Genomic DNA, 14290 nt, shown 5'->3' with positions numbered 1-14290 from the left:
GTGACTTGTCGTGGGTATGCCCCCACTACCACTGACAAGGAAATGGTACCCACGGGTTGTACCTTCATGCCACCAAAACCTACTAGGGGGGAGTTCACTGGACGGAGCCGGTCTCGTCCTAGCCTCATTTGTTGAAAAGCTGGATAATACAAAATGTCCGCCGAGCTTCCGTTGTCTACAAGCACCCTTCTAGTTGTGTAGTCAACAATCATTAAGGTGATGACGAGAGCATCATCATGGGGGTGATGAATTCTCTCAGCGTCTTCGTCCGTGAAGGTGATCGCTGCTTCGTCCGTGGTCCTTGCTCTCGGTGATCGTCCAGAAAGCTGGACACTCTGCACTACCTTCAAATATGCTTTCTTGGACTTGGATGACTGGCCTGTCGAACTTCCCCCTATAATGACTCTTATTTCTCTGAGTGGTGGCCGTGATGATTCTTCCATTTTTCCTTTCATTTTTTCGTCCCTGTTATCTCGTCCAAGGAAATTCTTCAGCTTCCCTTGCCTTATGAGATTTTCGATTTGCTGCTTTAAATCGAAACACTCGTCCGTATCGTGACCATGATCCCTGTGGAAGCGACAATACTTGTTCCGATTGCGCTTATTGGGATCTCCCCTCATTTTCTCCGACCACTTCAAGGAAGGATCATCCTTGATCTGCATTAGGACCTGCTCAAGTGGGACGTTCAAAGAGGTATACTGCTGGTTCCGTGCTGAAGAGCCCGGCTTCTTAATGTCTTGGTCTTTCCTGTCTTCCGTGCGTCCCTTCTTTGGACGAGGGCCCTGCTCTAAATGGCGACTGGTATTTGCATCTACTCTCTCAGACCTCTTCCTCTTCTTAGCAATGATTGTGTCTTCTACATTCATAAAATTTTGTGCCGAATGGACAAGTTTTGCCATAGACTGGGGCTCTTTTTCATAGAGTTTGTGAATGAACAGATCCGAATTCACCCCATTATGGAAGGCTGCCAACAAGAGCTTGTCATCTGCTTTGTCCACACTCAGGGCCTCTCTGTTGAAACGGGTGATGAACGACCGTAAACTCTCGTTCTCTCCCTGCTCTATGGTCAATAGGCTGGACGAGGAACGCTTATGTCTTTGTCCTCCTATGAAGTTGTTAACAAACAATTTGCTCAACTCTTCAAAAGAACTCACCGAATTCGGGGGTATTTTACTGAACCAAACCCGTGCTGGGCCCTTGAGGGTAGTAGGGAATGCTCTACACATTATTTCATCAGGAACCCCTTGGAGATGCATGGTGGTCTTAAAGGTAGCAATGTGATCGAACGGGTCTCGTGTTCCGTCGTACGAATCCAGAGAAGGCATCTTAAACTTCGTTGGTAGAGGATGACCGTTGATAGAAGCCGTAAAGGGGGAATCAGTTCGGTGGACCAGGTCTTCTATAGGATTTGTCCTTCTCATATTTTCTTTCATTTCCTCCATGACTCTTCTCATCTGGTCCATCTCTTCCTTCAAATGTGGCACCGCTCGTGAAGTGGTACCTCTTAACTGACTTCCAATCTCAGTGTTCTCTCTGTCATCACGACTCTGCGTTTGTCCTCCACCCTCACGTTCTTCACGCGTCTGCCTCCTTAGATTAATCTCCATTCTTAATTCTTGGTTTTGGCGAGTCAACTCCGCCACTGCGGCCGCCATGGATTGTACGTTTTGGACAGATGAATTCTGCATGACCGGTGCGGATTGGCGGTCGCGGTGAGGGTTGCTGGAAGCATCTCTGCTTCCCTGACGGCCTGGGCTGGTAGCCCTCGATCTAGTCCGTACCATCAACTTTTTGTCAAAGAGAAGAATAACTCCCCACAGACGGCGCCAAACTCATAGCGATCAAGGAATCAGTTAGTTGAACAGCACAGATCACGATGATGTTGAGGGCCTGAAAGATAAGAAATAGAAGGTCAAAGGAGACCGGGGTTGGCTGGTCAAAACTCCTCCGATGATGAAGTTAGTAACTCTCCTCTTAATGGAAAAATATTGTCTGTAAAGAAGAAATACTCTGCCCTTTTTTTGTCGGAGACTTATCTCTTTTTATAGGTTTAGGGAGCGGTTATCCGTTGGATAACCTCCCCCAATTTTACGGAGTCCGGAGCGGTTATCTTTGTCAAAACTGCCTTGCCCTCGTCCTAAGTGCTTTCTGGACGAGAGATAGTACACCAGTTAGTACACGTCGTCCAGAGGTCTCTCTGGACGACAGTAATGTGGCTTGCGTAACCTTCTCATGGACGACATTCATGGACGAGTAAGGAGTTGGCTTTTTTTAGACACCATCAAATTCTACAAATGATGAAGTAATTTTAGCAGAGAATGTCCCATCCCATTTGAACTAAAGCCCATTGGCAATAACATAGGCGAATTCTTCAAACTAATTTTAGCCAATGAACAAAGCAAAAAGAGTATCGTTACCAATAGGTTAGGATCCGATGCAACACCTAGGGTATTACACCGGATGCAATTCACCCTCCTCTCTCTCACAAAAACTTTTCACATTTCACTTTTTAAACTTTTACTTTTTACTTTTCTTAACTTTTTTTAATCAATGATTGAGAATGAAAGCTATTTTTTGCAACTATTAATCTCAATCATTGATAATAATTACATCAGGTGCAATACCTTTATCTTAATCCAAATCTTTTCTTTGCAGGAACAATAATAGCACTTAATACTTGACTTGTTTTTTTTTCTTTGACTACTGAGTTTGGTGAGATATTATCATCAATAATGTTAATTCTTCTAGATCTCTAGTTCGTCAATCCAAATCAAATATCATTTGTTCATCAACAAGAATCATGATCTAATCGGCTTCTAAACCCATTTCAAATTTCAATACCCTCTGCAGTTGCCATATCCATGCAGCATATATGAATCTACTATATCATCCTAATTTGCAATTAGTTTCTAACAAAAATTCTTAACATCTTCATGGGACTATCAAGCATGAGAACAACCTTTTAACAAGTTAAAAAACAAACCATAATTATATTCATACGAATAGTAACTATCAAGCATGAAAGTTGAAACCATTATTCCCTGTACCTTATATATTATTACCAAGCATTATAATCATTAATAGTAATCACTCTAATTAGCAAAAGAAAAAAAATATAAAATAAAATCATCTTTCTTGTTGCATCCCAACTGAATCCGCTTTGACTAATGAGCATATCACTAATATTTTTTCCTCCTCTTTTGTTTCCTTTTTCTTTTTTTGCTTACCTTTAGTTACTTCTATCATTCTCATTTTCTATACATTGAAAAAATTATAGCTATAATAAAAATGAATTTTAATATGGATTTATTACCTATAAAACTAGGATAATTACTTAGTTCTAATTTAAGTATTCAAAGTAACAACTTAATTCTAATCTCACCCGCCAAAAACCTTGTAATTGAATTGACAACTCCCCGTGCACAAAGTACTCGGGGGACTAGGAGGAAAGGATTCGAGCTGTATGTTAACAGCATATTTTAATTATCTCTCAAAAACAAAAAATAAAAGTTCTAATCTCACCCACAAAGTGATTAACAAATAGAAAGCAAGTAAATCTGTTGTGCAAGGTACACTCATAGTTAACACATCTCCAATACAAAGCTACAAAAATTCACATCTAAACACTTTTGATATAGCATTCAGATACAAATAGTGGACTAAATATTGCTAAAATAATCCTAATGAGTTTAATAACTAACTATGAGCATTTTTTCTATCCCTGGGAAGTGACAGCAAATTTTGGCACCGTTTCCAAAACAGAAATAAAAAATGCTTCACAGATCAATCACACGAGACAGCTTCTGGATCCGGTTCAATAGGAAGTCCCCTTGCTTGATAGTTGCTTGGTAAAGAGCATTCTTTGCATCTGGACGATTAGTCTCAAGAACTCCTGCAACTTTATCAATCTTGCAATGAAGCTTCCCAGCTGCAATAAAACGTGAGAGCTCCCTATAAAAGAGAGAGAGAGAGAGAGAGATGGATTAAAAACTGAATACACATCACTATCGCAAAAGAATATCTCAGACTCTATTAAATAATGGACAAATGACAAAGGACAAAGTTTAACTACAAAATTGGTTGTACATCTTAAAGCTACAATTTTACTCAATATTTTTTTATCGAAGGTGAATTTTGACAAATCTACCATTAGATTACATCTTTTTCTTATATCCTCTATACTTGCAAAATTTCTAGAAAATTAAAGATCAAAATTATGTCATCAATAAATTGTTTAAATTACAAGTTTTTGTAGTTTAAAATTATGTATAAAATATAAGCTTATAGATCATATAGTAATTAATATTCAATTAACACAAAATTTGGCCTGTGTATTAAGAGCGTAGAAAACATGCAAGGCGAGGTGGAGTAATTGGATTAAGGCATGTATTTCTATAGTTAAATTTTCAATTTTGGTCAATGGGTCTCCTGCGGGTTTTTTTGGTAGTTCTCATGGTATTCGCCAAGGGGATCCTTTGTTTCCACTTTTATTCCTATTGGTTGTGGAAGTGTTGAGTAGACTGTTGAAGAGAACAAAAAATGGTAATTTTCTTTGTGGTTTTCAAGTGGGATCCCATAGACAAGGGGGTGTGCATATCTCTCATCTTCTTTTTGCTAAGGAAACTATATTGTTCTGTGATGTTTCTAGAGATCAGTTATTATACATTCTAATGGTGCTAATCTTCTTTGAAGCTATTACGAGCCTAAAAGTTAATGTAAGAAAGAGTGAGATTGTTCCTGTTGGTGATGTTGGGAATTTGAATGCTTTGGCTTGTACCCTTTGTTGCAAGGTGGGAACTCTGCCTATGAGATATCTAGGCGTGCCTCTCGAGGCCCATTATAAGGATTCGTCAATATGGAATCCTATTATAGAAAAGATGGAGAAAAGGATGTCTAGTTAGAAACAACTTTATTTGTCAAAAGGTGGCAGGCTTACTTTGTTAAAAAGTACTTTCTCAGGCCTTCCCACCTACTTTTTATCTTTGTTTACTATCCCTCAGGCTGTGGCATCTAGAATAGAAAGGATTCAGAGGAATTTCCTTTGGGGGACCTCAGAGGATGTTTTTAAATATCCTTTAGTTGCTTGGGATAAGGTCTGTTTGCCAGTTGAGTGTAGTGGTTTAGGAATTCAGAGGATTGGGTTGTTTAACAAGGCCTTGCTTGGGAAGTGGTTGTGGTGTTTTGGGAAAGAAAGTAACTGATTATGGCGTCAGGTTATAGCAGCCAAATATGGTGAGGCGAGAGGAGGCTAGTGTACTAGAGGGGTAAGAGGTTCACATGAGTGTGGGATGTGGAGGAGTATTAAGGAAGGAACAGAGAAGTTCTTTAGTCAAATTCTGTATAATGTTTTTGGCATGATCCATGGAGTGGGCCTATTCCTTTGAAGGAACTCTTTCCTACTATGTTTGCTTGCTCTCTGTCCAAAGAAGCATAGGTCTCTAACTTGGTAGTATCTGCTTCAAAAGGAGGTAGTAGGAGCTGGAATTTACTTTTCCAACATGGTCCTCAGGATTGAGAGGCAGAAACTGTTTATTCCTTTTTTGAGTATGCCGAGGGGTGAGGGAGATGATCACCTGATTTAGAGAATGACTACGTCTGGGGTATTTGATGTGTGCTCTTTTTATAAGCTGTTGTTTGGTCCTAACACTGATGAATTTCCTTAGGAGTGCATTTGGTGTGCAAAGGTGCCTAAATAGGTGTCTTTCTTCTTATGGACAACAACTAATGATGGGATACTCATCATTGATAATCTTGTTAAGAGAGGTCAGTCATTGGTTAATAGGTATTGTTTATGCTGCTGCAATGAGGAATCAGTGGATCACCTTCTTCTTCATTGTAAATTTTCTCACGCCTTATGGTGTGAAGCTTTTGCAGTGTTTGGGATCTAGTGGGTAATGCCTAGGTCAATTAGCTCTTTTTTCTTTATCTGGAGAAACTGGTTTGGAAAACATCTTTCAACCATTTGGAAGATGGACCTAGCATGTTTAATGTAGTTAGTTTGGCAAGAACGCAATACCCGCATTTTTAAGACAAGAAGAGAACATTAGATCACCTAAAATCTCTCCTCTTTGGTACTCTATTTCATTCGACTCGTATTTGGGGGTGCATGAATTGTATTTCTTTATCTGAATTCTTAGTCTCTATTTCCTTAAGTTCTTGATTAGATTGTATTTGATTCTTGTTCAAAGTGTTCACCATCGTGAACATAATGTTCAATTTTTTTCAATAAAAGTCTTATTACCTATTATAAAAATAAAAAATAAATAAATAAATAAAAAGATTTTCAAAATATATAATAATTTTTTATTTTATTGAGTGAGGTTGTAGCCTACAACCAATTTTGTAGTTAAACTTTATCCTTAAATAATATACTATATATAATAAAAATTATGTCTTATATGCCGTAGTAACAAGTTGATGCACTCTCCTTAGGCAACCATGTGAGGAGGAAGTTGAAGAAGAATGGGGACTTTCATATCCTTTCAAAGGTTAAGGCACCTAGGCAAGTTTCTTTATTTATTTGGATTGTGACATGGGGAAATTTACTCACTTACCAGTGATAATTTGAGAAGAAGAGGTTTTGCTATTGTCAATTGGTGTTGTATGTGCCTATGTAATGGGGAGATGGTGAATCATTAAGTGATTTTGTGCGAGAAGGCTTATCAGTTGTGGTGTTTTGTCTTTAGATCTTTTGGGATCTCTTGGATTTTACCAAGTAGCAAAATCAGTGCTAGAACTTTTTGGTTGAAGGAATTGGTTGGGAAAGCACTTGTCAGACATTTGGAATTTGGTACCGTCGTGTTTAATGTGGTGTGTGTTGAAGGAGCACAATAAACACATGTTTGAGGATGTGGAAAGTTCGGTGATCAGGTACTTGCTTCATTTATTGGCTTTATGTTTGATTGGTCTCAGGCGTGGGACTTATGTCTAGTGATTCTCTTGATGTGATGATTCCCTTAATGTTTACAGATTCTCTCATCTCCCATATATACTTTCTGATTTTTTTTTTTCTCTTTCTTGTACTATTTGACTGCCTTGTGATCTTTTCGCATGAACTAGCCTTTTTTAATAATTATTTTTCTTACTTATATATATATATATATATATATATAAAATCCAGACAGGCATACATCATGCTTTTGCCATGTGGATTAACCATAATTATATTAAAATTATTTAGATAGTTTGCTACAGGTAAAATTCTATTGCTAAAATTTTAAAAAACTAAAATTAAAATTTTGTTTGCCAAGAGTTTTAACAAATTAATGAAATTCCACATATTATTTTAGAATATTTTATTCATCTACCATAATTTTTGCATGTATCACACTGTGCTTGCTTCATGTGACTCAACGTAAATGTTACATGTCATATGATGCACTCTTATCATGTGGGCTACTAAGGGTCCGTTTGGTACGTGTGTTTAAACAACAGTTTTCAGTTTTTTTGGAAATACGTGTGGGTGAAAAAATATGTGGAAATATGTGTAATGTTGTTTAAAAACTGAAAACATGTGTTTACTTATCAAAAAAAAAAAACTGAAAACATGTGTTTAAAATGGTGTATCAAACATGGCCTAATCATTTAAACAGGTTGTTCCAGATAAAACTCTATTAAAAAAAGTTTAAAAATATTTCTCAATTTAAATTTATCAAAAGTTCCAAAGAAATTTATAGGAAGTTTCATTATTTATTTTAAACTATTTTAATCATTGATTCCCAACAAAATATATATATAATCATTTACCATATCTTTGTTTTAATAAAAACTTTATTATACACCATGCTGTCACCTAACTTAAGACAGTTTTTTCTATCTATTTTATTATTCAATTTCAATGATATTAGTGAAATTTTTTATTTAATCTGTGTAGAGCAGTACTGCTAATTAGAATCTAAAATAGAACATTAATGGAATTTAAATACTTACAGATCAATGAACTCCACAGTAACTCCAAATGCCTTCGCCATTGCTTCAATAGTAACACTCTTGTAGGATTCCAAAAACTGTGAATAAACCACAATTCTGACCTCCCTCATAAAATACCGGAAGTGTGGCTGTAAATAGCGGTCCAATTTTATTTGCTCTGTCAAGCCAGCTGAAAATAAACCCCAAAAAGAACACAAAGGTTGAGATGCATAGAATCATACAAGTTATAAATAAATCAATCCGTACAGGTTGGAGTAGATCTGATCCCATATCACATAATTTTCATAAAGCCCAAATGAGACAGGAAATGCTAAGGAGCTCAAAGTGTAACCCAGACCATGCAGAGAAACCAAAAGAACTTATTTCTCTAACATATTCAATCAATATGAATGATTATGGGATATATTAGGTCTCAACTTACCAAATGCCACGAAAAATGATTTATATTGACAATCATATAGGGCGTTCAAAAACTCTGAGAGATAAGGGATTTTTTCAATTACTGTCAAGATCTCTGGAGCATCCACTACCTAAACAAAGATTAATCAGAATTAGTAAAATTAATAGCAGAGAAGTTGCTCAAATATTGAAAAAGATTAAATCACATAAGTGATTTAAATTAAAACCATGCAGTGGGGAATACTTGTAAAAAAATTTCAGTTGGGAAACCCAAATACCTTCTGCTTCAGGGAAACTCTATCCAAGGATATAATGCTGGTAAGGACAGTGTAGAATATGAACTTGTCATAAGGAAAAAGTTCATAAGTTGTGAAGGTTGAAATAGAATCCAAAAATAGATCAGCCGCCTTCTTGAAGTTTCGAGTGGACATGCAGTACAAGCCTTCATATACCTTCAAACGGTTCTTCCTTTCCCAATCTCCTCCCTCTTCAAACAAGCTGGCACCATTGTATAAACAGTCATAATTCAATGATTCATGTGCCCAACTTTCAAAAAGACAACCACAGAATGTTACTGGCAATTTCATGGCATTACTTACCTCTTCGCTTTATCAATGCTTTTGGAAATTAGATCAAAATCCATGTAGAAAAATCCAAGCTGCAGTGTATAGAACACCAAGTCCATCTTTTGCCCTACTGCAACAGTTTTGCTTTCTGTCACCTTGAGTTGTTCCAATGCTTTCTCCTGTGTTCATGCAGGAATAAGTTAGATGTCAACATCCATTGTAAGCAGACAATGGTAACAATGCTTTCAAGAGCAATAAGTTATGATACTTATGTACCTTGTCACCAATTCGAATAAAATACAATGATTTTGCCAAATTAGCTTCTCGGACTTCACTTTCACCCAAGTTTTCTTGGGCATCAGCTATCCTGAATAAATTCCAACCAAATAGAATCACTTAAGTGAAAAAATAAATGGATTAATTAGTGATCCTAAGCACTTTGAATCCTAATAGGTACTCATGGTTCCAAAAAACAACAGACTCACTGATTGCTATTATTTGACATAATTTTAAACTATCATATTCTTTCATCAATGAGATCCACAACCAGCTGCTATGTACAGAACAGTATATTATCCAAAACAAGTGGTAGATAAGAAATTCAACCTTATTGACATACAGTAATTCTTTTAAACAAAAACTTGACCATCACAGCAATCAGAAGTTAGATGAGTCAGCACAAGCGAACAACCAAGATGTGTGCATTTGGTTTAGCCTAATTCTGGCGCTACATAAAAGCTTATTTTCTTATTTACAGCTTTTTAGAGCCACACTTTTTTCTAGGTACAACTGTATTTTTACCCACTTTCATTGAATAAGCCAATCCAAACACATACTAAAGTTCAGAACAAACCCGACCAATTCAACCTAATTAAAAATAAGTAAATTAGACCTTAATACATTCTTGTTACAATAGAATAATGCATTAAAATCAGGAGACAAATGTGCTCTCCTTGAAAAAGGAAATGTATCAGACAGACCAACAAGCAAAAGAACAAACATTGGAAACCACAAGTGATTGTCACTCTAAAAATGCATTGTGTAATAGGAGCTCATTTGCGTGGAATGCTGCTGGTGTATGACAAATTGGGGAATCTTTCAATGTGTACTCATGGTGGGTTAAAGTTTAGGAGGATTTGTGGATACAGGGTTTAGAAATTGTATGCAAAAGGATTGGGGCTCAAATTTACTAGGGTTTAATGAGTTTTTAAGGTTGTTTGATAGATAAAAGATGTGGGGCATTAGGGTTTTAATAGAGCAAAACTTAATTACAGTACTTCAGTACTGTTCCTTAAGTTCCCCCTTTTAAAATTCTGCCATGTGGATTTTTTCTCATGGGATAGAAGTGCATTTTTTAGTAAAGTAACCACATGGCTAAATCTTAAGAGAAGAACCTAAGGAACAACACCTAAAATATTGTACCTAAGTTTTGTCCATTTTAATAGGTAGAAGGATGTGCTTGATTTAGGATTGTAGAGTACAAGGAAAAGAGATAAATATATAGTGTTCATGGGTTGTATGAACAGTATCCATAAGCAGTAACACAAGAAATATAATAAGGAAGGAGACAGAAATAGAGAAAAAATGCACAAAGATCAACATTCCTCAATGCTCAAAAAAACTCGATATTTTTATTAATTAACCCCATCTATTCTTCAAGTAAATTGAGCATAAATATTTATAAGAAACATTTTCCAGCATTAGTAGTATCAACACTCTTAGTTTGACTAGTAAAACTAAAAACCTATAAAATTTCCAACTTGGGACTTGAAAACAAAAAATGTGATATACGTAGGATCTCCTGGAAAATAGAGGACTCAACTAAACTATCAAATACCTTTAATTTTCAGGGTAGCAAAAATTACATTTTTGTCCCTAAATACAAAATTGGCCATAACTTATTAAATCAAAACCAAAATAAAACACTATTTTAACCATATGACACATATAACTAGAACTTTAAAACCACACTATTTATACTTCAATTGGATTTTACAAACTGACCCCATAAAATAAATCTTGAATAGACAAATTTGCAAAGTAATAAGTAATAACAAATCAACTATCCATGGCTGCATCAGCCACCCTGTTTAGGGTAATGGTACAATTTCTTAGGTGTCATACCTTACGTTCCCCAATTAAATTCAACCATGTGGTTGTATTGACCAATGAACCACATAGTTGAATTTAATTGTCCTTGGGAAATATAACACTCTTTGTTGTAGTGGTCAATACAACCGTGTAAATGAATTCATTTGAAAATCTAAGGTAAAGCAACTACAGAATTTGTACATAAAATTTTGTCCTCTTGTTTGATGTGGACTATATGGAGGGAGAGGAACAACCAAACTTTTAATGACAAGAAGTTCTTTTTTTTTAGTAACAAATTTATTATTGAAAAAGGATCTACCTCATGTACACAGGAATACACAAACTAGTCCATTACTACTGAGCTGAAATCTAGCTTCTTGAGAGGGTTATTCAAGAGGTGTCAAATCATACACGCAGTTAATATTCTATTTTAGATTTTGTTGATTCGCTTTCTCTTTGTAACTAACAATTGGTGCTTGTATTTTTAGGGATATTTTGTGGATACACCCTATGTGCATAGCGTATCTCCTCTTTCTTAATAAAATCCTACTACTTGCAATAATAACTATTGCAGTTCATATTCTTACAAACTATTGTTTATTCTTCATTCCATCAATATTCTATCAAAGTCCCTCCATGACATTCAACTCAACAACCAATAAGGAAATCATTTTCAAAAAATGAAGAATATTCATGCACTTGTCATGTTCATCAAAATTATTGAAGACACAGGGGAGCACAATTGTGAGGCTAAAACCATGTTTTAGTGCATTAAATTTGAAGAAGATTAAAGAAGGCACAAAAGTGTGAAAATTGGTTTTAGCAATGAAAAGAGAAATCTATTGCTTCAAATACTCAAAAAATTCAAAAAATGAGAGTATTCATGCACACAAGCATATGTGGTGCTCATCAAGCTGTAAAAGACACAAGGAAGCACAATTGTGATGCCAAAAGCCTGTGAATGCATTAAATTTGCAGAAGATTAAAGAAAGCATGATAATAAGGCGATTGGTTTGACCAATGAAGACCAATCCATCACTTAAACCACTCAAAAGAACTCAAAAAATAAGCATTTTTTCCAACTTTTCATTAGGGCATAAATCTTGTCCCAATCATGCATGTCAAAACAACCTCCAGCAACTAAATAAATATATAATCTCAAAACTAGGAGGTTAAGTCACAACCCAACCCATCCCAATTACAATTAGGTTGAAAAGGCCCAACCTGAATACAATGCATTTAGTTAGAAATTCAACCATAGCTTTACTAGTCTGAAAACACCAATGTCCCTTCCACCCAACAAAAATATCTAAGGCTAAAAGACTGTGTGAGTGCATTAAAACTAGTTTGAGCAATAAAAAGGGAATCCGGAATCCATTTCTTAACTACTCAGAAAACTAAAAGATATAAAACTCTTCTACTTTCACATTAATGCTTTTAATCTTGTCCCTATCATGCATCTGAAAACTAGGAGATTAAACTGAAACCCATCCCATCCCATCACAATCCCAAGTTGGATAAAAAAGCCCAGCCTGAATATGATGCATTTAGTAAAAATTTCAACCATGACTTTTCCAGTCCGCAAACCCCAACTCTTGTTCCCCACAGACCCCACCCCTCCAAAAAAATAAAAAAAAGCTCCAAGATCTTTGATTGAAGGGCTTCTAAATCCCCATAGACATTTGGCACAAGACCTATGTAGCTCCAACAATTTGGGGGTCTTAAACAGTTCAATTTGGTACAAAATTCTATAACTTCTACATCCCCTTACTTTTCCACATATGTAACTGTAAACCCATTTTTTTTTATTTTTTTGATGACGAGGAACCCCCTCAAGGTATGGATCAGTGGGACCACCCCTGACGGGTAAACCATAAACCCTAGATGCCTACACACCCCCATTGAGCAGGCATTGGATAAATCATGAAATGCCTCTGCTAGGAATCGAACTAGAGACTTCTAGCTTTAAGTAACTGTAAACCCATTTGAAATTATCCAACCTTTACAAGTCTGGCCAGCCACTAAAATCTCCTTAGAATGAACATTCCACTACTTTTTTCTTTTTCCCTTATACGAATTGAACCCAGAAGGCTAGGACCTAAACCCCACCAATCAATTGAGCTGGAAAACACAGCTAAGAATCTCAATATTAAATACAGATACCCTAAACTTCAACATGAAAACTGATCCCTTTACCTTTCCCATTTCCACAATGTCCCTATTACCATCTTGCAGTAACATACAAGTGAAAAATCAAAATCCCACATGTTAAGATGAGGGTACTAAACGTGAACAAAAAACAAACGTGTTTGGTTGCTGAGAAATTTTTGCGAGAATAAGAACCACTAGAAACTTCAATCTCAAAGTGATACATGCAATTTCAGATTTAAAAAATAATAATAAAAAAATAAACCCTAATACAACGGTTTCGCTACGTCAAAGTCGAATTTTATTTATTTAGAGCCCAAAAAATCCAAAATTTTCTTTCTTTTCCATTCATTCTCACAGCAACCAAACAAAAATTACGTCGAAATTTTTTTTATATTTTATAAAATCTAAAATTAAATCAACCACAAGCTCACTTTTCGTCAAGCTTCTTGATCTCTTCGTCGATCTTGGCACGCATTGAGTCCAGAAGCCCCTGATCACTTTCCAACACCGAATCGGCCACTAGGGTTTCGTACAACGGAGCCATATCTACACAGAAACAAAAACAAACAAACAAAAAAAAGTAATGTGAGGTGGAATTGGAGGAATGACTCGGAGAGAATCGTTGAGGAATCGGCGGTGAGTTACCGTCGGATTTGACGGCGGCGAAGACCTCATCTTTGAGGCGGACCTTCTCGATGTCCTGGACATCCGGGTGCCTCAGGAGGAAGAGCTTGTGAGCGAGCACGAGGTGCGGTTGCTGAGTTCCCTCCTCGCTATCCATGGCGGCTGTCGACTCGGTGGCTGACTCACTGAGTCTTGAACGAGTTCGATGGGTTTTCTTTCTTTTTGGCTTTTTCGATTCTCTCTTGACTCTGGGTGTTTGTGCGCTTTTAGCTTGCTTGAGGAAGGAGGCACTGTGAAAAAACAGAGGGAGCGCAGTCTTGTCACTTTTGGGAAGGATCGCTCCTATCCTACACGTCGCATTGTTAACTATATCAAATGCTACATGTAGTTTATTATTTTTTTTAATCTTTTTACTAGTCTTTTTTTTTTTTTAATTTCTTTTTATCAACAACAAATAGTTTTTTAGTTTATGGGGTGTACTCCATAATTATTACTCTTTCCATTGAGCGAATATACCAATTATTTTTTGT

At 36.3% G+C, this 14290-nt stretch overlaps 1 protein-coding gene across 1 annotated transcript; it reads right to left on the bottom strand.

Moving 5' to 3' along the window:
- Positions 1 to 3506: 3506 nt before the first annotated feature.
- LOC126725985 (26S proteasome non-ATPase regulatory subunit 6) lies at positions 3507 to 14081 on the bottom strand. The gene is made up of 8 exons (XM_050431058.1): positions 13782 to 14081; positions 13568 to 13682; positions 9171 to 9261; positions 8928 to 9073; positions 8607 to 8826; positions 8351 to 8459; positions 7930 to 8098; positions 3507 to 3951 (listed from the first exon to the last, which is right to left on the bottom strand). The coding sequence occupies exons 1-8, from the start codon at positions 13915 to 13917 to the stop codon at positions 3777 to 3779; spliced, it is 1161 nt and encodes a 386-aa protein (XP_050287015.1). The 5' UTR covers positions 13918 to 14081; the 3' UTR covers positions 3507 to 3776.
- Between the last annotated feature and the right edge of the window lie 209 nt (positions 14082 to 14290).

This window comes from Quercus robur, chromosome 5 (assembly GCF_932294415.1).
Source record: "Quercus robur chromosome 5, dhQueRobu3.1, whole genome shotgun sequence".
Taxonomy (NCBI): Eukaryota; Viridiplantae; Streptophyta; class Magnoliopsida; order Fagales; family Fagaceae; genus Quercus; species Quercus robur.
Note: the sequence above shows the minus strand (reverse complement) of the source record. Positions and strands in the feature narration are given on the sequence as shown.